Genomic DNA, 26,287 nt, shown 5'->3' with positions numbered 1-26,287 from the left:
TCCACGATGGAGGGGAGGAGGAGGCTGGTTGAGTGAACCGCTTGGCTTATCTCGTTGAGCTAAAGGAGGCCTGTTCGTCACCGATGGACCATCTATGTTGGCTTTCACCGCACTGTCACTTTCATCACTCTTTTGTGTCGTTGGGAACGACGGAGGATCACCGAAAGCAGGGGTGTTGCTTCTGGATACCTTTTCGCTCGGGCTCGGAGGGGCTTTAGCCTCTATTTCCTGTCCTGGTTGAGAGTTTGGAGCATTGTTCTCCTGAGACGGAGCAACCGGAAGGGAAACGCGAGGCTTACCAGCACCAGGGTTCGCATTGCAGGCAGGCTTAGGCGGGTGGAAGAACTGTGGGTGGCCTTGTCTGCTTGCCTTTGAACGTCCCGAGCTATCAGACGACTTCGTAGCGTGGTCATCCCGCTTCCCCTTTTTATCACCACTGTTGTCACCCGTGGAGACGTTGGTGCCGTGTTCATATCGAGCCTTCAAGGCAGCCACCTTCGCCGTACCGTATCGCTTTGCCAACTCAGTGAACAGCCACTTCTCACGACCCGCATATCTCTTTCCGTACACCGTCGCCATCTTGAGACGTTTCTTGTCTACCTCCGTGAAGAAATCAAGCAGCAATTTTTCCAACGATACAGGCTCTGTGCACTCTTCTTTAACTGGACAAGGTGGCTGAGCGTCAGACACGGGACGAGGCGGGGAACGGGTGGGACCTAGAAGCGCAATGCTGGGCAGACTACATGTAGTAACAATGCTTTCTACCTCGGCAGTCGACGCTTGCTCAGGTTGCGTACCGTTGCAACCCTCATTGTGTGGCGTAGCTACGTCCGGGGCAGCATCTTCAGTATCTGCTTGCGGTAGCGGTGAGGAAACAGACTGCTCGACAAAACTTGGAACAGGAGCCATGGTCTCATTGCTTGCTTTGGTGACAGTCTCCGCGACTGGCGGACATGAAACTGCAGATGGCTGCGTTGTTTGCTGAGCCTGGATTTTGTTCCACTCTGTACTGTTACAATCATTCTCCGCAGTGGAATCTTTCGCTTCTTGCTGCTCAAACGAGTTGTCAGCTACGGTTTCAGCACGAACCATCGGGTCAGCTTGAGCGGGCAACTCCAAAAGAGGGTCCTCTTCTTGGTCCTGAGCACCGTATGCATCACCTGGCACCTCCGATAAAGAAAAGTCGTCCTGCTGAGAGTGGGATGGCGACGGCACTGCCCCCACAGCAAATATTGCCCCAGGATATTGTGGGGAGAACTCCTGCTGCTGAGCCACACCAGACTCGTTATGTTCAACCTGTTGAGCAGCGTGGCCATTCTCAGAGGCATCACGACGAGGGGACATCAGCACAGACTTAAGCTCGTAATCGCCAGGAGCTGTTGTCGCTGTGCCGGTCGTAGACGCTTGGGTAGTCGATGTGGGTAAGCCTACGGCTACTCCTGGATCCAAGCTGGTTGACCCAATTCTGAACACGGGCGGAAGGTTCTTCATGGGCGTCGCGCCACCCGAAGCCCATGGATCCCAAAGCGGACGGTTCGGTGACCGAGGTGAAGTTAGTCCAAACTGAGCAGCACGGTTGTTTTCCTTTAGCTCAACACGAACTAATGGGGCCTGTTTTTGGTGCGTTGGAGGTAAGGAGGGCTGCACAGGCGAAGTTGGAGCTCGAGCCAGAGGAGAAACTATTGGTGTTTCTGGTTTTTCCTCGTCAGTTGCCACAGTCTTCGCCTCGGTGCCCGCTTGCAGAGGTGTTCCTAGGGGTGTTTCTTCTGCAATGGGAGGCAGCTCGTCAACGCCAGAGGATATGCCTTTTGTTTTAGCTGACTCTGCCTGCTTCAGCTGGGCTGCAAGGTCGCGAATAAGCTTTTCTTGCTCCTCCAGCTTCCGCCGCGCCAACTTGCGGTCCCTTTCCACCTCCATCATTGTTCGCTCCAATTCGCTCACCTTCGACAGCGATTGAGACAGTTCTTCCTCCGTATGCTGCTTCGTCTTCACTAGCTGCTTACGCAGTGTAGCCTCCGACAATTGGAGCTCCCGCACGTAACCCATTAAACTGTTCACACTGGTACGGGTGGGCAGCAGCTTGGACGCGACCAGTTCATTACTCCGCAGTTGACGGAGCTTGTCAATCGTAAACTGGGGCTGCTTCGTGTTACCGAACGTCGAAGGGCACGACTGCGGACCACTCTTTTCTTCGTCGTACACGGGGGGAATCGTATTAGCATACACGTTTTCCGAAATTTTAGCTCGAGATTCTACGCGGCTGCCCGCGTGCGTCGATAAATCCATGCGAACGCGCTGTACAGCGCTACATTCTCCGTCGTTGTCCTGTGTCGGCTTGCCCAGCGGTGTCTTCGGCGGCTGTACAGTCATTGTCAGCTCTCCGCTAGGAGCAGCAAAGGGTGGCGATGGCTGATGTCCCGCAGCTGGCGCTCCAAACAGAGACGACGCTGGAGCGAGGTTTTGTTGCGGTACTGCTGGTGTTTCATCCTTGGCCGCAACTGACGATGCCCAGCTCAGTCTCGACACCTGTTCCAGTTCGCTCTGCGTACCACCGAATCCACCGACTGACTCGATCTCGCTGCCACTCCAGCTCACATTGCTATCCATGGACGATGACGGTGGGCGCTTGCGGTGCTTGCCGTAAAGCGGAGACTACAAAAAAATCGATAGGTCAGACTCATAATTCTATACCAAATTCGGTATTAAAACGTACGTCATGGCGTCCTCCAACGCGTCCTGGCTTCCATCCGCGGCTGTTAGGTCCAGCGCTCGTGTTGACGGGTCCTCGCATCGCTGGGAAGCCGAAAGACTGTGGCGGGTGAGGTTGATGCGGCGGTGAAGGGGGTACGTTCTTTTCAGTAGTTGCGGCCACGGGGGGCGCTCTGAACGCGACTGGGGGTCCATTCCGAAGCGCAAACGGCTGCGGTTGCGCGCCGTTGGCGGCAGGGGGGCCGCCGAAGCCTCGCGGCGGCGGCGCCTTCCTCTCCATACTTCTGGATTCTGGATGAGGAATGAAGGTCCAGGTCCTGACACGTGCACGTTCCGTGGCGGTATAAACACGAGTACAAATTTTGCCACCATATTTCTAAAGCCACCAAAAGTGCAGCAAGTTCACTCCCGCCAAAAAAAATGAACTCCGCCATGGGGCGAGCTAATAAGCGGAAGTCCATCACGCAGGTGTCCATCGAGGCGTTCGTGGGATCGAGCCCTTCGAAACGCGTGGCGGAGGATGTCCAATTCAAAGTGCCATTCCTTCCCATGTCTGCTCCGGGTGAGCCCACCCCCGCGGCCTTCCGCGATGATATGCCGTTGTACGAGCACCAGCGCCGCTCGCTACACCGCATGCTGCAGGTAGAGGCACGCGACGAGGATGTTGCCAAATTCAATTTTGGCATGCTCGACTACTTTTCCAAGGGTGGGGCGCTAGCGGACGCCATTGGAATGGGTAAAACAGCTACGATGCTGGCTCTGATTGCTGGAGAACCGAGGGACTACGCAGCCGGTGCCAACCTGCTCGTAGCACCGTCGCATCTGCTAAGTCAGTGGAAGCACGAGGTGGGCAAATTTGTCAAGGATGGAGAGATCGATGTCGTGCTGGGACTGAGGCAGTACATGGAACTGGTAGAGAACCCGGCGGCTAGAGCAAATATCTCGAATCGAATGCTGGTGCTGGTGGGCGTGGAAGAAGCTGTCAAGTCCAGGAACCACTACTTTCAGTACGGGAAGCTTTACCCGATGGAGATAGGCAGCACAGGAAAGCCACTCCACGTGAACCCCATTGCTTTACAGGAGTACGAAGAAGCTGCCAGGTTCGTGCACAAAGCCTATTGCGGTCCGCTGTGGGTGACACCGCTGCACCTGCCGCAGAAACCGTGGAGACGTGTGATCTTTGAAGAAGTACAGGACTTAGTGCTGCCTGGAAAAAGCGCGAGAGACTGTTTTGTTCAACTCACACACAAGTGTCTGAACGTGTGGCTGATTACCGCGACACCATTCCCAGGCAAAGCCGAGTCGATTTACGCTAACAATCAACTGCTAGGATTTAAGCGGTTGCGTCTATTGCCGCACGATCCTGCCTTCGATGAGATCAAGCGAAAGCTCTATCTGCGCAACTGCGCGCAGGTGAAGCAGCAAGCGATCACGGATAAAATTAAGGTGGACGAAACGTATATCCCTGTCAAGCTGCACCCCAAGGAGCTGTTGTTGTACAAAATCGAACAGATATTGGCGGCGAAGCAGTCGGAGTACGCCTTATTCGCCCTTGGAGATGTTGATGTGCTGGCTGCTGGTGGAAAAGAGGGTACAGCCGACGTGGTAATTGATGATGACGGGCCAGTGGCCGCCAAGGTTCCTGTCTCGGAAATGCTTTGGTCAGAGGAGTACAAGCCCGCTCGACAAACTTGTGTGCACGCAGGCATCTCTGATCGGATACTCGAGCGCGAACGAGGTGGCAAGCAGAATGGCTCGAAGGAGATGGCAGCGCCGACGCTGATCAAAATAAAAAGCCCCAATGAGGTTTTCCGCGATGAGAAGTACCACTTAAGCCGGCAACTGGCTGTGGCTACGAAGCGTAAAAAAGAAGTGGAAGTAATGGAAGCTGCAACGCGCAACACCGTGGCGATCTGTCGTGCTATTCACTCAAACGCTTATGCTACAGTGAAGGACTGTTTCGACGACATGGAGAACTCTGGCTTAAGCGCATTCTTCAATGGAAGTGGAGAGACGGATGCTGGTTTCCGCATGCTGTACAAGCATTATCCGTACGGCGACGAAATGCCAGAGCCGACGGAGTTACTCTTCTACCATCACGGTGAAATTGCAGACTACATACTGAAATACTTCAGCACTATGGACAAGGTGGAGAAACTCGCCAGGGCAATGGAGTCCACGCTGAATGAACGGTGCCCACGAGCCCGCGCGGTCGTTGAAGAGCAACTCAAGCAGGTTGCAGAGTGCGTGGAGCTCATCAATTCGGTCAAGACTGGCGACGATGAGGTAATTGCACAAATGCCAGCGCACGGGAGCAAAATATCTGCAATGGTGCAGTACTTAAGCCGCCTGCCAACCATTAAGGTCGTGCTCTTTACGATGTGGGATCAAGCTCTGCGCGTTGTGGATAAGGCGCTTCGTCTGGCTAATATCTCGAGTGCAGTGTTTCTCCAGCATCAGTCCAGCGAGACAAAGTCTGCACACGTTTCCTCTTTCCATAGTGGGGACATCCAGGTCCTCATCTTGAACTCGCTTACTAGTGCGTCTGGAATCAACTTGCAGGTCGCATCGCACCTTATTTTCTTGGATCCGGTCGGATATAGTCCCATGCAGGCCAATACACTGGAGCAGCAGGCGATTGGTCGTGTGCTGCGAATGGGTCAGACGAACGACCTCGTGACTGTTGTCCGGCTTATTGCTGAAGACACGGTGGAGGCTACACTCTACGATGACATCCACGAAGCCACACAGAAGACCATTGCGGCGGACGACTCGTTCTTTGACGGTGAGAGGGAGGACGCATATGTGTGTGCCGACTTTGCTACACCAGTTCGGCGTGTTGTGCGCATGTTTGCTCCAGCGAAAGACGGAGCACAGATTGAAGACGAGGAGATCCAGATCGAGGGCTCCATGTCAATTGAGGAAGCCATCACGCATCGGATAGAGCAGGCTGAAGCAGAAGGCGAGGTCTTCGATCTTACGGAAGACGTGCCGATGGATTTCAAGCAGCAGCTCGCTGCAGTTCGAGAACACGACACACATCAACTCAAAAAGCGCCGGACTCGAGGAAATGTGAACAACGAGGTCTTCACTGCCCCTGTTGTACCGGTATCTGATGGAGAAGTCCTTGTCAAGAACGAGCCGAGGAGCAACCTTAATCAGTATTAATATTACGTAGTCTTAATACATGTTAACATGTACTACAGTATTATGCTCTTTCAAAGTACAACAGCACTACAGTAGCGGTTGTACATGTTAGTACGAACTTCGTAATGAAGCTATCACTTTCCTTAACCACTACTACTACTTGTAGTAGTAGTACAGAAGTTCTGTGGTGTACTACATCAGGCAGTCCAGCGCACATCAACGTCTGTACACGATTAGGATCATTAATGACGAAACCGATGCCCTTGCTGACTCACCTGTCCTCACGCATTCCACCCTTAGCTGTAGGGGGTAGGGGGCCTCTGTTCACCACCGTACGAACGCCAGCAGAGTCGCTCCTGCTGATCTTGCGAAGTGAGCGATGGCAAATGGGCGGGAGATTCAAACAGCCAGCAGTTTTGCAGGGAGTATATCGCCTTAGACGGGGTACCGCGGAAATCAACACTGCTTAAACACTTTTACAGGGGTATGGAGTTTAAGCAATCGTATTGGTAAGGTGATTTATTTTCCGAGCGGAGGTAGTATTAGTACTACTACAACGTAGTATTAAATTGGACTCGACGACACTAAAATCTCGTTCGGGGCATAGGTACACCCTTTTACCAACAACACACTAGATAGCGCGCGCAGCAAAAAAATAAATCGGCCGACCATGAAACGATGGCAACACCACGAACACAACAACAGCACGCATGCCAAGGCACGATAATGTAGGACAACTAAAAGAGTCGGAGGGAGGAGAATCCGTTTAATTACTGATGTGGAGCGAGCGGCGTCTGCAATTGGCAGATGCTGGCGTTGTTGTCACTCAGCAATCGATCAGGCCACTCGATGCGAATTGTATTACGGCAAGAGCCGCTTACAGCTCGCCACAGTTGGCAACGACCACGGGCTTCTTGGTCTGGCCCGACTGCGAGCCCACAGACTCAATGTTCTTGACCACGTCCATGCCGTCCACGACACGGCCGAATACGACGTGTTTGCCGTCCAGCCACGAGGTCTCAACCGTGCAGATAAAGAACTGCGAGCCGTTCGTGTTGGGACCGGCGTTGGCCATGGACAAGATGCCCTCACCCTTGTGCTTGAGCAAGAAGTTCTCGTCTGGGAACTTCTCGCCGTAGATGGACTCACCGCCCGTGCCGTTACCACGCGTGAAGTCGCCGCCCTGGCACATAAAGTTGGGGATCACACGGTGGAAAGAGCTGCCCTTGAAGTGCAGGGGCTTGCCCGAACGGCCCACGCCCTTCTCGCCTGTGCAAAGAGCGCGGAAGTTCTCAGCCGTCTTCGGCACCTTGTCGGCGAACAGCTCGAACGTGATACGGCCAGCGGGGGCACCACCAACGGTCATGTCGAAAAACACCTGCGGGTTCGGCATCTAGAATTTGGATCTCTTGGGTCTTGCTTGCGACTTGGGGAATACGCGAGTGGCTCTGCTGGTTGGTATCCTATTGAGGGAGGAGGGCACGTACATTATTGAAAAACCTCTAGTCAAATGTAATTAAAAAAACCTCACATAAGATACAGAAACTTTAAAATTTGATGAATGTTTTCGTGGGGAATGCAGTATCAAAGGTAAATTCGCAAAGACATATACATAACACAGAATGCTTCATAAGTACCTCGTCGTTTATTGCTCTTGGCTGCGTCTGGCTACACTGTTTCCTCGGAAATTCATATACATTATTCATGTGTTTTTTGGGGGTCAGAGCTTAAGCATTTCTGCTGGTTGACTCACACGATAGATGCTCAAGCATCGCCTTGGCCTTCTAGGAGCTCTTGGTGTTTCTCTTTTTTTATCCTGGTAGTGCTACGTGAGTAGTACATACAGCACAATAAGGGTTCATTTAAGAATGCTATTTGTGGTCCACAGAAAAAGAAGGCATAGCATTAATACACATGTCAAATGTGGTGCTCTTAGATTTTCCATTTTTCTTAAAAGTACTACAGGTTCTTAATTTGTTACAGGTTTACAAAGTATTGCACCGTAAAATATAACATTGAGCAGGTGACATGAATATTGAGCAAATTCCGTAGTGTCTCACGGTGTATACAATGAAATGCTATTTCACGATACGCCACGTCGCTTTCAGGAAGTAGTTCAGAACAGTGTTTTCATCTACATGCTACCCTTTCGTATCCTAATGCAAGCGCAAACTGGATGGTCTAGTTTGCCCTTCTTCACGACCACCTTATTTATGGAATCACGAGCGTTCTCGAAGTTCCCGGAACTGGCGGCTGTAGTAGCCACACATCAGACTTAGCAATCTAGCATTAGTTTTTGCAGTAGGTGTGGTGCTGGAATTTCCACGTGAACTCTAGCTACAAATGTAGTTAGGAAACTCCCACAACAATACGTCTGCTAGGATAGTAAACGTCGAGTCTCTTGCACCTTGGAGTCACCGTACATCATGTGACCGAAGGCACGTCGCTTGAACATCATGGACGGTGCCGCATCTTTGTTGAAGGGCGATTATCCGCAACTCTGGCAAAATCACAACACCGTATAAGCGCATTTGAAACTTACACATCCGAGCTTGACGATGCTATGTACTCATCTGCACGAAAACGCAGTTTTGGGAGTGTAGCCGCATATGAGCTCGAAGCTCTCTCCTTCGTACGTATATTTCCGTAGTTTTTAAGTATACATTCCTATCGCTACAGCCGAAACCATTCTGTATCCATTCCATCCACATCCCCGACTTTCTCACCCGGTTGGTAGCTACGGATATCACGTACTCCTGTACTAGCATGCGTCGATGTGTAGATAGCCATACCAAAATTTATCGGACCGGATGACCTTATCGGACCTGTACCAAATGCCTGGTACACAATAATAACAACCCTCAAAACAAATATATAAAATCTAAAATTAGATGTTGTGGGCCACACACTAACATTTTTATTTTACAGCAGGCAAACCCAAGGCAGGAGGAAGGTGGCGAGGGGCGACGACGGCGGCGGCGACACGTGTGGCAGGAGGGTAGCGGCGACGAAAAGAGGAACGGCAGCAAGGCCAGAAAGGGCAGCAAGTGTGGAAGGAGCAAGGGGGACATCCGCAGCGGGTGGGCCCTCAAGGGCGGTGGCGGCTAGCCCGGCAGGGTGGGCGACAGGCTGCCCGTTGGGTGTGATCCTGCAGGTGGCGCTCCGGGCTGCGGCTGTACTCTACCACCACTAGCGAGGATGCCGCCGCCAGGCCCCGTGCAGACCCCGCAAGAGCTGTTGCCCCACCCGGCAGGGCGGGAAGCATGGTAGCCCGCTGGCGAAGCACCAAGTCCAGATGCCTGCCCCGTCGTGTCGATTTAGAGCTCAATGCTCTCAGTAGCTGCGTGTAGCTAGCTAGCGTTAAATAATGTAAAACATGTCCAAGTAATTGATGCAAATTGTCAATGTCTTTTTAATATCGGGTACAATAATAAGAATTCGCAATGCACACACCTCACGGAAGCTATTAGAAGTTACAAGTGTAGCTACTGCATCTTGTCATCACAGAGGCTCTTAATTGCATGCATCATGTCGCCATTTAAGCGCTTTCGAGAAATTGCTACGGTATAACAAATTTTAAAAGCGCTGTAACAGGCCAATTATCTTGTCCGGCCGTGGGGCAGATCGTATTGCTCCACTAGTGCTGCGCTGGGGGTTCGCCCTGTAAGTCGTCTGTCGTCTACGAACGTGCTCGTGCTACTGGCCGACAGAAACCATTTGGTTCTGCGCCGGAACGTTCGCTTCGCGCCCGTTCCTATTTGTATTTACGTAACACTAGCCTCACTCGCTAACGTACTCCTACTCAACCTCCAAATGCTATTCCAAGCACCAGCCTTTCACGCCGCTGCGCTACTTCGTCACACGGGCTCTCCTACACCGAACCCGACCCGCCTCACTCACGCAGACCTCAGGTGCCCCGTAGAGCTCCTCGCCACGCCACTCGAGTCGTCAACGATGCCCGTGCAGTCACCACGTGCGCCGCTTGCTGTAGTCGCTCACGAAGCGGGTTGGCCCTGCTCGTATGCCTCCCTGCTTCGCTCGCTCTCCGTTTCGCACACTCGGACAGCTTTCGTCTGCCGGTCCTCGTGTACTCTCTACTCCGTTCACGCACTCGGTCGACTATTACGCCAACCTCGTACGCTCTTTCTACTCCGTTCACGTGCTTGGTCGACTGTTACGTCAACCGCGTACGCTCTTTCCACTCCGTTCGCACACTTGGTCGACTGTTACGTCAAATCTCGTGCGCTCTACCACTCCGTTTGCGTCTTCCACCGCAATTCGTGTCAGGACTGTGCTCCAAGCCGCAGATCCAAAAGTGAGCTGCCCCGCTCGTTCGCCTCACGCCGCTTCTCAGCATCGGTACCTCACGCCGCGGCTGCCTCACGGTACTTCAACTCAGCTCACCCCACTATCTCTGTTCCTCCAACATCGACTCCGTTCCACTCCACCCCGTCCTCCGTTCCAGCTTAGGCTTTCGCGGCCACAGCCATCCGCCTCCGCGCCCACGTCAGCCTCCGCGCCCATATCAGCTTCCTCCACCTCGTCTCCCAGACCTGACGTGCCGCCCGTGTGCCATTTGTGCGACTGATCACCAACTGGCTCGACACCCACGTGGTCCACGTAACTTTCCGACTCGTTACACGTCTTCCTCCAACTCAGAGTCTTCCACGACTCTGTCGCCGCAAACAACTCGTCGTAGACTGCACTGGAGACCCATACACTCTCGGGAGCTCCCGCAGCACACTCGTCGCGTCGCACGGGCCGCAATTCGTACTCGAGGACGTAACATCGAGCCTTGTTTCGACGTCGTCGTCTTCGAATCTCCACCATTGCACCACTCGTGACTCGCCAGGCTTCGTCACGGCCCACAGTTCTCGCCTTACGTTTTGCCATTCTTGCTCCCGCTGCTGCCTGCACAGACGCCGTCGCTGCTCCAGCAGTCGTGCTTGATGGCGGGACATCTTCACCGGGCTCGCTCGGATCTTCATACTCCAACTGCCTTGTAATATCCACCGCCGCGCGCTTCAGTAAGTCCGCCGGATAGTAGTGGGTGATCAGAAACGACACGTGAGCTATAAATCGCTCTGGCACGCCGTTCTGATCTTCTCGTTCGACCAAAAAGTTCTCAAAACCCGCGGGCTCGATAATCTTCACTGGCCCCATCCATTGATGAACCAATTTACTCGCCTTAGCTCCGCGTGGCGGCCGGTACAGCCACACTTGATCACCTGGTTGAAACTCGCGCCGATTCCTCGCCTTCCGATTGTAGTAGTGCGCTTGCCGGAGCTGCTCTCGCTCCCGCGCGCTCTCAGCCACCTCGTAACTCTTTTTCATTGCTGCCACTAACTGTCGGTGGTAATCCGACAACTCTCCCGCCTCCGTCACTCCGCTCACACTTAGCAATGAGTGATGGTCGCTCCTCGGCTACGCCGAGTGGTGACCATTGTGATGAAGGAAGTAGTCGTAACAACAGTAAGTTGCAGGGACTGAAAGTCCAGCAGGGGAGAAAACCGAGTGCTGCTGCTTGCTCTTGACGGCGCAAGTTGTCGAGTGTGTAGCAGCACACGGAAAAACCCCGGTAACATATATTGGTAGGATTAGCAGTAGGATGGGGCTGGCGGCTCGCCAGCCAATGGTCCGTCGAAGTCCGGCTTCTGGACGCGAGCATCGCGTCCTGGAGGCACCTGAGCCTCAGGTTTGAGCTGGACGCAGTCCTGGCTCTTCCTCCACACTTCACACTCCCACTTGATCTAGTCGAAGCGCAGCTTCAACGTGATCACCTTGTAGAGCTCACCACGATGTCCTTGGCATCTTCTAGCTGCGCTGCAGCACGACGCTTCGTCCTTGGTAGCGCTCTTCCTCCTTCTTGTCCTTCGCATGCATGAACTGGTAGTAGTAGCTTGCATTCACGCATGGCGATGATGTTTGGCTCCCACTGAACGAGCTGAGCCTTGCTGACGGTCGATGCGCAGCACCTTCATCCCATCACGGCAATGTTCGAACTTGTCCTTCGGCAATGGCTTCGTCATCGCGTCGGCGATCATGTCGTCGGTGCCAACATGGCGAATCCGTAGCTGCTCGTTCTCCACGAGGTGGCGCACCAAGTGGAACTTGTTCATAATGTGCTTGTTCTTGCTGTGCTTGCCAGGCTTGGCAGTCAGATAGATGCACGACTTGTTATCGCCGATAATCTCCGGAGTCGCGAACTCCCAGCATAGTTCTTCACAGAGTCCACGTAGCCACTGTAGATCTCTAGTGCCTTCATTCATGGCAATATACTCTGCTTCCGTTGTGCTCTGTGCGTTAATCTCTTGCTTTCTTGATCCGTACGAAACCACGTTACCATTGACGAACGTCACGAACCCGCTAACACTCTTTCGGTCATCAGGGTCATTAGCGTAGTCAGCATCGGTGTAACACGTCAGCTTGACGTCGTTCCCAATAACAATGTCCATCACTAAGCCGTGGTCTTGAGTACCACTCAGGTAGCGTAGCACCCTCTTTCCCATAGCGTAGTGTGTGTGGTCGAAGCAGGACAGGTACTTGCTGAGATTACGCACAGCGTGCGCAATGTCCGGCCTTGAGGCTGAGACCAGATATTGTAGTGCACCAACGAGCTCTCGGTACGGGGGCGGGGAGTCATCTTTCGCATCTGTGACCACCTCAGCGCGCAGCGCTTCCGGTGTTGCAACCGCGTTGCACCCCTCCATGTGAAATCGCTTTAGCACCTCCGTAATATGTTGCCGCTGGCAAAATACCGCATGTCGACGCTCGCTGTCGATCAGTATCTCCACGCCTAGTAGATACTTGACTGGTCCGAGAGATGTGAGTTCATACTCCTCACTGAGTTGCTTAGCAACCTTAGCGCAAAGGTCATTAGGGGCCGAGGAAGCAGTAGTCCGTCGACGTACACCGTGAGCAACATGGTGGACTTCTTCTTCTCACTTTTCTTGGCGTAGAGTCCGTAGTCAGAGTCGAGGCGCTCGAGTCCGATCTTCGTCAGGAACTTGTGCAATGTCTTGTTCCACACTAAGAGGGGCTTGCTTTAGCCCATACAAACTCTTCTGTAGCTTGCATACATAGCGCGTAGAGTCTTCTCCGAAGCCTGGAGGCTGCTCCATGTAGACCTCCTCGTCGAGGTCACCGTACAAGAACGCGGTCTTGACGTCGAACTGCAAGATGGCCCATCCGCGTTGCAGCGCGTATACGATCACGCATCTGATCGTCTCAAATCTGATAACAGGTGCGTATGTTTCACTGTAGTCGATGCCCATGCGTTGTAGAAAGCCTCTGATCACTAGTCGAGCTTTATATCGCTTAATCCGGCCCGTAGAGTCTCTCTTGAGCGCGTACACCCACTTGCACGAAATGACACGCTTGCCCTTGGCCTCCGTGCGTCGCACGAGCACCCAAGTTTCGTGCTGCTGCTGTGAGTCCATCTCAACTTGCATCGCTGCTTTCCACTCCTTCCACTTCTTTGACCTTGCCGCATGCTTGTGACTAATGGGGATCTGCACATCCTCGACGTTCTGCTTCGTCACATTCGTCACTACGTAGTCCTTGAGTCGGGCGGATGGTTGTCGCTTCCGCTTCGGTCGCGACGTAGCTGCACTGTCGTCTGGCGACGACTTCTGCGTCGTGCATGGCTCCCAGTTCTCGTCTTCGTGAGCATCACGTCGACTGTCCTTGGCCTTCGAGGCTCCCACTCGATTTGAACATGCTTTCGCCTTATTCTTGCCCTTTGTGTTCTTCCGCTTGGAACCTCCCACTGAAGCTGCTGGCTTCTTAGCTTCCTCGCTTGGTAGCTGTGGGTCATCACTTCGAGTCGCAGACTCGGCTTCAACTTCAACACCTTGGTCATGGCTCTCACCAGCAGTGGCCAGCTTCGCCATCTCCGCTGCTCGCCTTTCTGCAAGCTCTGCAGGAAGCTGCAGGTACGTAGACATTGTCGTCCGGATCGGCACGATCGGGATCTCCGCAGGTAAGTCGTAGTCTCCGTAAGCGTAGGTGTTTGCAAGAAGTTGCTCAATATACACAGTGTTCACCGTGTACTTCTCATGTGCCTTCATGTTTCCATCTCTGCACGTCGTCACTGATCCTGTGCGCAGGTTCAGCAGCTTATAGCCCTTGGTCTTCTCGCTGTAGCCAAGTAGTAAGCACATCTGCGTCCTTGGAGTGAGCTTCTCCTTTCTCTGCCGAGAATCATCAGGGATGTGCGCGTGCACCAAGCACCCCCACGTGCGCAGCACGCTGAGGTCTGGCCGCTCTCCGTACAGGGCCTCGTACGGGGACTGCTGGTCCTTCAACACCGGCGTCGGCGTCTTGTTGAGCGTCTCAATTGCATGTAGGAAGGCCTCTCCCCATAATGAAACAGGCATTTGCGTAGCTTGTAACATAGATCTGACCTGCCGCATGACGGTCTGGTTCGTGCGCTCCACGATAGCGTTCTCCTGCGGGCTGTAGGGATTGGATGAACGCGTGTCGATGCCGAGGTCCTTGCAGAAGGTCTCGAGCTGCATGTTGACGAACTCGCCACCACCATCGGAGAACAGCGTCTTGATGGTCGCCTTCGGGAACTGGTTCTGGATCCAGCGAATCTGCTTCTGAATCAGCTCCGTGGCTTCGTCTTTGTAGGCTAATAGATATCCCCACTTGTATCTCGTAGCTTCGTCGATAATCAATAGAAACTGGTTTGATTTCGATATTGTATCCACTCCAACACTGCATAGGTCGACACAAAGCTTGTGCAAGGGCTTTGCAGAGCGAGACGGCTTGCGCTTGTAGCTCATGCGCTTCGTCTTTGACTCTAAGCATGGAATGCATTCATAGAGAGCAAAATTCTTCGACTGCATGTTGATGCCAAAGTTATAGGTTCCTGCCATAGTCTTGATAGTCTCCATGTTTACGTGGCCCATGCGGTTGTGCAGCAACGTCATGGGGTTCTCAGCTTCACTGGCCTTGACGCTCATCACGTTCTTGCTCTGACGTGGCGTCCACATGCGGTACATCCCGCGGATGTACTTGAAGCGCAGCTTCAATGTGTCCTTGACCAGCCACGTAGTCTTCTGATCATGCGAGATGCGCACCTTGAAGTTTCCTTTGAATTGCATGTAGGTCTGCGAGATCAGGTTGTAGGCAGCCGACTTGGCGTAGCTCACGTCATCAAGGAGGCGCTCCTCGATCTTGCCCGTGTGCTCGTTCAGCACTTGCATAAGCACTGTGCCCACAGTTGCGCGCTCGGTTGTGCCGTTGCCGAAGACTAGCTCTGCAACTGAGTCTTCGTGTAGCTCCGTAAACAAGGTAAGGTCGCTCGAGACGTTGGTCTGCGCGCCGCTATCCAACACCCACTCCACCATGTCCTGGTCCTTGTCCTTGTCCTTGTAGTTGAAGTTGTCACGCACCGCGAGTACATGCTCTTGTCCTTCAGCTTGAGTCGGTGCAGCCGACTTGGCTGTCTTCACAGTAACCACATCGATCATCCTGCGCGGCGGGTTGCTCGAGTTGTTGTTGTTGTTATTGTTGCCACGCTGGCGGCACTCAGGATCGCCACTCCAATGTCCTTGCTCTCCGCACGTGTTGCACTTCGTCTTCGCCTTTCGCTTGGCGATGTCATCCCTCGCACTGGATGAGCTCTTGCTCTTCTGCCGCTTGTTCCGCCCACGCGGCGATGAGCTGCGGCTGCGACGATTGTTGCGGTTGTTGTTGCCTCGTGCTTGGCTGCTGCTCGAGTTTCGACGTCCTCTTCCGTCGTTGTGTCCGTCGCCACGGCCACCAACAAATGCAACATCTCGCTGGACGGCACGTCCACCTCCACCACGTCCTTGCTGTAGCTCAGTCTCTTGGCGTGAGTGGTCAGCGAGTCGAAGGCGCTCGATCGCTTGCTCCCACGTAATGGACTCATCACGTTCAATACGTACTTCATGCTCGTTTACCACCGCTGGGTACACCCCCACTGTATTTGACAATAGGATAGAGACGGTTTCCTGCTCAGGCAGCTGCTTGTTCGCGCGGCGAAGTCTCTGTTGGTAGTCGTCGATGTCACGAATGTAATCGTCAAGTCGTTCGTCACGTTGCAGGCGACGATTCAGCATATCTCGCTTGAGAAACACGCTGTTTACTCCAGGATGGTTATCAAAATGATCTTCCAGTGTTCGCCACAGTAGGATAGGATCAGCACGTTGAATAACACTTGTAAATCGCATCTGTAGCTCTTGACTAAGTCCCATCGTAAGTTCACGTTGAGCAACACGCAGTCGTTGCTTGAAACAGCCGCGCTGTCCTTCGTTACGTTGGTCTGCCATCGTTTCGCGCTCCATGATGGGGTCCAAGAGGTGTGCGACGTCGAGAATGGAGCAAATCTCGACGCGCCACGTCTGGTAGTTGGTATCGGTAAGTCTTGCGTTCAACTGCACGTGTCCGCTCTGGTTCATGCACCGCGTGCATCTGTGGTCTCCAACCATGGGTTCGTCCGTAGCGGAGTCGGTCCCGGCCTCGGTCTGGACTGGCTGCGCTGCAGCCTCGGACGTTCTTGGGTTTCTTGGCGGCTCGCTCTGACGCGTGCTGGCGTCGGCGGTAAGTTCCTCTGTGCTTGGGTTTCCTCGGCGGGGCCCGTACGGCGTCGGCACTCGCTGCGGTTGTGCTCGAGCCGCTGAGAATTCTTGAATGAGCTGCCTTTGTGGGCGTCGGGTAGATGCTTCCACTGGAATGTTCTGCACTTGCTGCTGATTGGTCAGTGTAGTCATAACGGTACCAAATTGGGCCAATAAGAGCTCGAGTTGTTGCTCAACTCGGGTTGATGACGCTTGTGACGTCGCATGTGTCTCGTCTGACGTTGTCTCGTCTGCTCTTGCAGGCAACTGCAACTCGTCGGACGCGCGCGAGCTCTGCGTACTCCGGACTGGGCTTCCAGCTCTCCTTCTTGGGCTCATAACCTGAGTGATGGTCGCTCCTCGGCTACGCCGAGTGGTGACCATTGTGATGAAGGAAGTAGTCGTAACAACAGTAAGTTGCAGGGACTGAAAGTCCAGCAGGGGAGAAAACCGAGTGCTGCTGCTTGCTCTTGACGGCGCAAGTTGTCGAGTGTGTAGCAGCACACGGAAAAACCCCGGTAACATATATTGGTAGGATTAGCAGTAGGATGGGGCTGGCGGCTCGCCAGCCAATGGTCCGTCGAAGTCCGGCTTCTGGACGCGAGCATCGCGTCCTGGAGGCACCTGAGCCTCAGGTTTGAGCTGGACGCAGTCCTGGCTCTTCCTCCACACTTCACAAGCAACTCGTTTGGACTCCGCAATCTTCTACCCATCATAAGCTCATTAGGCAAAAGCGCCACCGTTGAGTGCCTTCCGGAGTTGTAGGCGTATACAGCGAAAGACACCCACGTAGCCCAGTCGTTTTGTGCGTCCGATTGCATGTATGTGGCCACGCAATCCTTCCACGTGCGGTGAAACCGCTCAACCAGCCCGATCAGCTGGGGCCGATAAGGTACTGGATTAATCTGCTCGGCTTGCAGCATCACAACAAATTTCTCAATTACCAGCCCTGTTAGTTCCGGAGCACCATCCGTCAATAGCTCGCGAAACACGCCAAATTTAAGCACCACTTCCTCCATTAAGAACCTCGCCACGTTCTCCGCCGTGTGCCGCTTGACAGTCTTTGCCACCGCGTAACGAGTGACGTACTCGACGGCAGCGATAACGTATCTCTGTCCGCCATCGGCCACTGGTAAGGGTCCAGCGACGTGTAAGGCCCACCGGTCACCTACGTCCCCACCTCGAATACTGCGCAAGGGTGGAATTACCTCGCGTGGCTTGGCTTTCCTGCTACCGCACTCCTGACAGCCTCGCACCCAAAGTTTCACCTCACGCTGCAGGTCTGACCACCACTAGTGCGCCGCTATCCTCTCGTACGTGTGTGGGGCTCGTAGATGCCCCGCCCACACTGAGTCGTGATGTACCTTAAAAGCCACCGGCCAAGCTCTGGTGGAAGCACCACCCGTCGTTCCCGTGGCGTCTTGATCGACACCAGGTTGTGCCGCACCTCCACTGTCATTCCACGATACTCGCGCGCCTTGACCACAATCTGCACCAGGCGACTCCGTGACTGTGCCGCAATCACCGCAGCGTCTGTTAACTGTATAGTTGGCGGTCGTCGCTGCTCGAGCTGATCCCGTGCGTCTTCACTGACTGGGACCCGCATCACGCCATCCATTACTTGGGACTCTTGAAGACCATCGGGGCCCCGTATTGGGTAACGCTGCTCATCCGCGTCGCCTCTTTCCACCTCATCCAACCTTTGTGTAGATCGTGCTGCCGTGAGCGTCCGACGCCGATTGCCCGTGCCTTCCGCCCGCACCTCCGCTCTCGCTGGTCGCCTCCGTGCAGTTACCGCCGTGGGTTCCAGTCTGCCGCCATCGTCTCGCTCACGCTCAATACCACCGCGCGTGAAGACGACGATATCGTCCAGGTGCACTTAGCAGGTCAACCACGTAAGTCTTCGCAGCACGCTATTCATCATCCGCTGGAACGTGGAGGGTGCGTTCGTTAACCCGAACGGCATCCTCACGAACTGGTACAGACCTTGCTTGGTGGTGAAGGCCGTCTTGGGACGATCAGCCTCCGCGACTCTTATCTGCCAGTAGCCCGCTTTAAGGTCCACAGTCGTGAACAGCACGGCGCCTCCTAACGCTTCCAGAGTCTCGTCTATCCTTGGCAGGGGATAGACGTCCTTCTTCGTCACCTTATTCAACGCTCTGTAGTCAATGCAAAATCGTACCTCGCCATCCTTCTTCTTGACGAGGACCACCGGGAATCCCCACGCACCCTCTCCTTCCTCGATAACACCGGCACCAAGCATTTTCGTCACGTTGCTGGTAACAACCGGGTCGTCAGTCTGCGCCAATCGTCTTCTCTTCAACATGGTAGGGGCCGCGTCTCCAGTGTCGATGTGGTGCTCCACATTTTAGTGTCGTCGCAGGCGGACACTACTCAGTGTCCTCCGTGGTCTTCCTGTACGCCCTCAGCAAACCTCATCACCAACTCTCTACTGTCCTCGTCTTTCTCGCCGATCCTGACCTCGTCCTCATTAGCCAACGGGGTGCCCGCATCGCCCAACTCGCCCAACCACGTTAGTACTTGCTCACGCTGCAACTTCCCGCTCACCGCCAACACCTCCACGTCCTCGTCCAGGGGTATCCACTTACCCAGCTCTCTCTTCGATGGCAAACGCGTTTCACCACCGCCTGAGTTGATCGCCGGGATCCACGCCTTACCATTACGCGCCCGAGTTACCGTGGCCGCCAACATCACCGGGCCGGTGTGCTGCGTCGGCACAAAAATGCATCTCTCACCGTCTCCAGCAGCAACTGCAACTTCTACAGGAGTAACAGTGCTGTCACGCAACTGCATTCGTCGTGCCATTCGAACTGCCGCGATCCTGGCACTTCCTTCTTTGTCGTGAGTCCGGAAGGGAATCATCACCAAACGTCCATTGTCACGGTAGCGTACCTCATTGCTATGGAAGTCCATTGTGGCTCCACGACTACTCATAAAGTCCACTCCCAACAGGAACTCGTCCGAGCACCCGGCCACAATGCACGCTTCGACCACGATGTCCTCGTCGAACACATTCCGTAGGTGGAATCGCCACACTCCCACGACATCCAGTAGGAACTCTCCGATACCTTCGACGTAATCCACCGGCGCAGCACGTTGCACCCGGTCTCCATGTTGCATCCAGTCCGTGCCCGCGATCGTGTACCGGGCCCCGCTGTCCATCTTCACATCTCGTGGAACGCCGTCGACTACCATCCTTGCCGTCGGCAACCCGTCGTCCGCACCAATGTATTCCACGTCGGCGTCGTTCATCACGTTTAGTGTTTCCACCAACTGCCGCCGCTGCACCAACCGAACCTTCGCCAGCTCTCCACCATCTCGCACTACTGCTTTGTCACCTTGAGCCACTCTGCGTTCCTCGAGCTTTTGCATTGCCTGCTCTCGCTCCGAGCGACGCGCCGCCTGACGTTCCTTATTGAGACGCTCCTCGGCCGCCTCTTCGTCACGACTGCGCCGACGATCCACCGCCCTCTTAACTTGCTGACGCTTGACAGCTCTTCGCGCCTTACGCCGGGTTATCAACACTCTAGCCACACTGTCGTCTCCGCCGTCAGCGCTGCTTACGCCATCCTTCGCCGCAACTTCCGTACTGAGTCCAGCGCGCAAATCTGCTTGACTCGACACCACGCCATCAGCACCCACCGTCCGGCTGCCGTTATCACCTTCCGTTTGCACATATCGCGCCGCGGCCATGGCTGGTCGCACCGTGACCCGTGAGCGCTCTGCACGCTCCTTATCCTCCAACATCACATCTGCCTTCATGCACTGCATCACCGCATCCACCCCCGCTACCTCGTCTGCTCCGCCACTCAACTCATCACCTTCTGCTGTCGTCTCTGGCCTCTCACTCACCGCCTCCTCACCGCCGGTATCGCAACCAATAGCCGCATCACCGCTCTTGGCCTGCTCCGGTTGTCGGGGATCCGTCATTGATGTCGGACGCCATGGTCCCGTCACTGCGCGCGCTTCTAGTTTTCCGACGGCTTCTCCGCTCCTGTCCGACGCTTCATGTACTCGCCATTACGTGACTTGTCCTCTGAGTTAGTGCAATCCCGTGCGAAGTGCCCGGGCTCGCCGCACGCAAAGCACTTCGGCGGGTTTGGGCAGTGTAGTCTGATATGATCGGGCTGCTTACAGCCGAAGCACATCACCGTATCACCGCCTCTGAGTGCTCCCGCCGCCGTGGGGTCACCGTCTTGTCCCTTCGCCTGTCAAACCGCCGCCTTTAGCTTCTTCTTCACCGGTACGCCGTCTGATTCCTCGTCGCTTGAGTCCCGCTCGCGCTGACGCCGCCCCTTACGCTCCGCCTTCTTACCCACTGGCTGCTGCAAATTCCTCTGGCTGCGCTTCGACACCTCCCAGTACTTCCCGTTCCACGTGTGCCCGGGTGGCACATCCCACGTACCCCGAATAAGCGTTACAGACACCCTGTGGGCTCGTGAAGAGAGCCATACTCCCGACCTCACCATCTGCTGACTCCGTACCATGCCCCATCGTGGATGGCAGCCCTGCTCCACCAATTCCTGGAATTACCATCGTCTGTCCCATCGTGCCTGCCATGGGTATGATGTATGGGTTCGGCGCTGTGGCCCACGCCTGCCCGATGTTCATCATGCCCTGCGCGACATTACCCATCGGGTCGTCGATCTCCGTGGCTTTCGCAACAGCCCTCTCTAACGTCCTCGGCTTCGGTCGCTGCTGCACCAGTTTCTTCGTTGTCTTGTCCAGGCATCCGTAAAACTGTGCCAACAGGACACGCTCGCTCACCTTATTCTTGCCTACGAGGTCTCGAAGTACCGCCGCATAGTCCGCATAAGTTTCTCCCGGAGCCATACGCCGCCCATTAACACGCCATTCCGCCGCCGATTTATCCAGTCTTTCTCCATACCGTCGCTGCAACGATTTCTTCAGGTACGACCATGTCCGCTTGCTATCGGAAAGCCTACGATCCATGTTGACCCACCACCGTGCAGCGTTCTCCATCAGCTTGTTCCCGAGGATAAAATAGAGCGCCCTATCTGTCCACTGACCACGTCCAGACTCCTCCGCACCTTTCAACGCCAAATCGACGCGGTCGATCCACGTGGACACGGACACTTTCGGGGAGGGCGTGTACGTGGGGAGTTCAAGATCCTTCACACTCCTCTTAGCGGGCTCCCATTGTCCCCTCCGCTCTTGTCGTTCGTGCCGTTTTCGATGCCCTCGTCGCCGGTGTGACCGCCTCAACTGCCTGGAGCCCTCGTCAGGGTCGGACTGGCTCCCGCTGTCATCGCTCTCACTGCTATCGTCGTCACTGGATTCACTCTCACTACTCGAGCTGCTGGGGCTGCTCGAGTCGCCACTGAACGCACCGCCTGAGTCGTCGCTGCTGTCGTCTCCTCCGGGTGACCCCGAGGACCTCGCTCGCGCCGAACGTCGCGCCGTGCTTCGCTGCCGTTGCTCTCCTTCCTCCTCAGAATCGTCACTCCCGCTGTGATGTCGCCTTGGTCGCCTCGGACGCCCCGAGCTGCGTCGTCTCGGCTCCTCCCGAGTCCGGCGCGAAGCGAACGTTCCGGCGCAGAACCAAGTGGTTTCTGTCGGCCAGTAGCACGAGCACGTTCGTAGACGACAGACGACTTACAGGGCGAACCCCCAGCGCAGCACTAGTGGAGCAATACGATCTGCCCCACGGCTGGACAAGATAATTGACCTGTTACATGGTGGTCATACAGGGACCTAAAGCAAGCAACCGACGAGCAGTACAAGACGAAATGGTGACCACGAGGACGAGAACGAAGGCGGCAGCATCTAAGGCAACGAAGGTGAAGACTCGGACTTCACAAAGGTACGCGAAAGGCCAGAAACGTGGTCACGACAAGGAGACAACGCGAGACGTTCCCGCTGGAGATGGAGATGGCGAGGACAGCACGGAGAATCGACAGGAAGGCGCTACGCAGGCAGAGTCTGTGTCTGAACGCACGGTGTTGAGGCTGGAGGCGGCGAATGACGGCGTTGCGGTACAATTGCACACTGGAGTGGGCGACGACGACGCGCACTCAATCCCAACCGACCACTCGCCTCTCAATAGCGACCAGGCGGCAGAGAGTGCAATAAGGTACACGCGTGAAGAGGCAGGAAATGACGGGGCACCGGTACAGGACAGGACGATTTCGCAATCGACGGTGGACGCGATGGCTGCAACTATTGGCGAGTTACGGGCGATGGTGACACGTCTGCACCAAAATCCGAGCGACGCTGGGCACGATGAGCGGCAGTCGGAGCGCCAGCCGTTCCTATTTGTATTTACGTAACACTAGCCTCACTCCGCTAACGTACTCCTACTCAACCTCCAAATGCTATTCCAAGCACCAGCCTTTCACGCCGCTGCGCTACTTCGTCACACGGGCTCTCCTACACCGAACCCGACCCGCCTCACTCACGCAGACCTCAGGTGCCCCGTAGAGCTCCTCGCCACGCCACTCGAGTCGTCAACGATGCCCGTGCAGTCACCACGTGCGCCGCTTGCTGTAGTCGCTCACAAAGCGGGTTGGCCCTGCTCGTTCGCCTCCCTGCTTCGCTCGCTCTCCGTTTCGCACACTCGGACAGCCTTCGTCTGCCGGTCCTCGTGTACTCTCTACTCCGTTCACGCACTCGGTCGACTATTACGCCAACCTCGTACGCTCTTTCTACTCCGTTCACGTGCTTGGTCGACTGTTACGTCAACCGCGTACGCTCTTTCCACTCCGTTCGCACACTTGGTCGACTGTTACGTCAAACCTCGTGCGCTCTACCACTCCGTTTGCGTCTTCCACCGCAATTCGTGTCAGGACTGTGCTCCAAGCCGCAGATCCAAAAGTGAGCTGCCCCGCTCGTTCGCCTCACGCCGCTTCTCAACATCGGTACCTCACGCCGCGGCTGCCTCACGGTACTTCAACTCAGCTCACCCCACTATCTCCGTTCCTCCCACATCGACTCCGTTCCACTCCACCCCGTCCTCCGTTCCAGCTTAGGCTTTCGCGGCCACAGCCATCCGCCTCCGCGCCCACGTCAGCCTCCGCGCCCACATAAGCCTCCGCGCCCACATCAGCTCCTGCGCCCATATCAGCCTCCGCGCCCATATCAGCTTCCTCCACCTCGTCTCCCAGACCTGACGTGCCGCCCGTGTGCCATTCGTGCGACTGATCACCAACTGGCTCGACACCCACATGGTCCACGTAACTTTCCGACTCGTTACAGCGCCTACGGATTTGTGGGCTTTAGCCCAAGCTCTTTCCGATCAGGTACGACCCTTGACGGCGGAGCTCCAGACGGATCAAGATGCTCGGGACCGAGCTCAACGCGCAGAGGCGGCGGCTCAGCAGGCATACAAGTCGCTATCACGTCGTCTTACGTCACCAACTCCAGACTTTGCAAGCTCAGGTTCACGATCAGGCCATGGAGATGCAAGGATGGGAACACCGCGCAGCTTCCCGCTCACAGGACCTGCGAACCCTGCTGGTCGACCAAGCGGTGGAGATCCGCGACTTGGCTGGACGACTGGATCGCGCCTCCCGTCAACGGGATGGCTTGCAAAATGATAACGACCATCCCTTCGGGAGATGGCGCTCGCCGGATCTGAGATCCACCAGCCCCAATCGCGGATCCACGGTCTCGAGCGAGATCTTGAAGATGCCCAAGCTGCTAGTGTGGCTGCTGACGGGAGCTTGTATTGGCTCCGCGACGAGTTGCGCCTGACTCAGGAAGAGGTGGTTACCAACGACTATGTGGGATCTGCCCATGGTGGATCCGCATTAGGGTCAGCGCGCGGAGGGTCCCCCGCACCGAATCCACCTCCCTCGTCGCCAAACGTGGCTCTGGCTCGCCTTTCCGAGGGGCTGAAGGACGCCAAAGAGTCGATCGAGAAGTTATCGGCCGGGCGAGTCTACACGCTTGAGGAATTCGTACGCATGACTCAAGCCTGCGACGAGATCCAGGACAAGCTAACGGATACCGAGCTTCTGCGTGACAAGGCAGCCATCGAGTGGGCAGATGCCAAGCGAACGCAAACGGAGCTGGAATCCAAGATCCGTCGCATGAGTACGTGGATTCTCTCTTGTTTTTTTCTTGTAATCCCATATTTACTCGTTATGTTGATCCAAGTGACAAATTGAAAGGTTCGAGACAGCTTCGACGCAGCTACGGGATCAGCTTGCTACTGCTCGTACTCAGCACCAGCAGTTGGTTCTGGAGCGCGATCGCAATTTGTCCGACCGTGACATGGCGCGTCGACGACTAACTCTAGTGGCCGCGGCCATCTCGGATCCGCTTTCTCCTCCAACTGGATCCTCGGATCCTCTCTCTTCTCTTGCTGGATCGGCCCCGGCCGCTACCGTATCAGCCTCGCAGCAGTCTCTAGGTGAGGCGGATCCATCGGCTGCAAAACGGCCGCGCCGTGCATCCCCTGCTTCTTGTATTGGATCCCCCCGGCCCCCCAAGAATTCCCGAGCTTCTTCCTCAGCTAGAGCCCCTGCCAAGGTCAAGCCCAACGTCGGCTCTGCCTCTAAAGCAGTTCCCAAGGCCGGATCCTCATCCAAGCTTTTGGTTCCGTCTTCACAGTCTGGAGCTGGATCCAAGACTGGATCCATTGCTGCATCCAAGTCGGGACCTGCATCCAAGTCTGGATCCACGGCTGCATCTAAGTCGGGACCTGGATCCAAGACTGGATCCACTGCTGCATCCACGTCGGGATCTGGATCCAAGACTGGATCCACTGCATCCAAGTCTGGATCGGCATCCAAGACTGGATCACTGCTGTGGCGTCGAAGACTAGTTCTGTGACCAAGACTGGATTTGTCGCTGCGGTGTCAAACACTGGTTCCAGCTCCAACGCTGGATCCACTGTCACGACGTCGCCCCAGGCAGTTGCTTCGACTGGATCCACGGCAATTGCTCCTTCTGCGACGGCCACATCCACGGCCATGTTCGATTCGTCTCAGTCGGGATCCACCGCTGGCCCTTCCGTGGCGGTGCCTACCATTTCTCGACCAGCTTCTACCGGCTCTCAAACAGTCGGAACTGGGTCTGGTAAGGGGAAAGCTAAACGTGCTATTCCCACCAATTGTGGACTCGGTAGCTCGGAAGACGACGAGGACGAGGGATCTGATTGGTCCGACGGCTCAAGACCTCCAATCCGATCCTCCTCAAAGCGTACTCTCTCCACATGCCACTGTTCCTTCAGCCCTGACGATGATGACGATGATGACGACGACGACGATGAAGATTCTGAGGATTCTGAGGAGGCCCGAGTCGCCGACGATGCCTTGGAGGAAGACACGCGGCGGGCTTTGTCCCAATCTAGATCCGAAGCTCGGCGGAGATCCCTCTCGACGCCGACCAAGCAAGTCGCTGTCGCGCCTGGATCTGGGGCCGGCACTGCGGGATCCGCGATCCAGGTTGACAGTGATGATGGATCGGGTAGCGATGGTGGAGGGGGATCACCTCACGGTGGCGGATCCACTGGATCTGCCTTGGTCCCCGCTCCTCCTAACTCTTCTTTACCAGGCATGCTCCCCGTGGCTCCGTTTGGTCCGGATGCTACCTTCATCCCTGGTCGGCTTGCGCATGTGGCGTTCGCTACAAAAGACATCTAGCCTTGGTCCGCCAAGAAATTGAACCGGGTCGCCATCGCCACCATGAAGATCACCGTCCTGTTCCCTGAGCTGCCATTCCGTACTGAGTGGATATTCCCTCGCGAAGAGGATGACATGCCGACGCCCGGGTATGTGGATTCGCTCGTCACCAGATCTCACGTGGAAGAGATACATAATGCCGCACCACGGGATATTTTGACGACCACTCTGGTG

The 26,287-nt window shown here is 55.4% G+C and overlaps 4 protein-coding genes across 4 annotated transcripts; 1 reads left to right on the top strand and 3 right to left on the bottom strand.

Moving 5' to 3' along the window:
- Positions 1-1,813: 1,813 nt before the first annotated feature.
- PITG_04524 (uncharacterized protein) lies at positions 1,814-2,286 on the bottom strand (the record flags this gene model as incomplete). Its single annotated transcript, XM_002905253.1, has 2 exons — positions 1,814-1,841; positions 1,895-2,286. 2 exons carry the CDS (start codon positions 2,284-2,286, stop codon positions 1,814-1,816), a joined length of 420 nt encoding a protein of 139 aa, XP_002905299.1.
- Positions 2,287-3,141: 855 nt separating this feature from the next.
- Positions 3,142-5,877, top strand: PITG_04523 (uncharacterized protein; the record flags this gene model as incomplete). Its single annotated transcript, XM_002905252.1, has 2 exons — positions 3,142-4,995; positions 5,164-5,877. 2 exons carry the CDS (start codon positions 3,142-3,144, stop codon positions 5,875-5,877), a joined length of 2,568 nt encoding a protein of 855 aa, XP_002905298.1.
- A 729-nt stretch (positions 5,878-6,606) lies between these two features.
- PITG_04522 (peptidyl-prolyl cis-trans isomerase) lies at positions 6,607-7,289 on the bottom strand (the record flags this gene model as incomplete). Its single annotated transcript, XM_002905251.1, has 1 exon — positions 6,607-7,289. One exon carries the CDS (start codon positions 7,247-7,249, stop codon positions 6,734-6,736), a length of 516 nt encoding a protein of 171 aa, XP_002905297.1.
- Positions 7,290-9,446: 2,157 nt separating this feature from the next.
- PITG_04521 (uncharacterized protein) lies at positions 9,447-11,241 on the bottom strand (the record flags this gene model as incomplete). Its single annotated transcript, XM_002905250.1, has 1 exon — positions 9,447-11,241. The coding sequence occupies one exon, from the start codon at positions 11,188-11,190 to the stop codon at positions 10,252-10,254; it is 939 nt and encodes a 312-aa protein (XP_002905296.1).
- Between the last annotated feature and the right edge of the window lie 15,046 nt (positions 11,242-26,287).

This window comes from Phytophthora infestans, genomic scaffold (assembly GCF_000142945.1).
Source record: "Phytophthora infestans T30-4 supercont1.6 genomic scaffold, whole genome shotgun sequence".
Classification (NCBI taxonomy): domain Eukaryota; phylum Oomycota; class Peronosporomycetes; order Peronosporales; family Peronosporaceae; genus Phytophthora; species Phytophthora infestans.
This window is presented reverse-complemented; position numbering and strand designations above follow the sequence as displayed.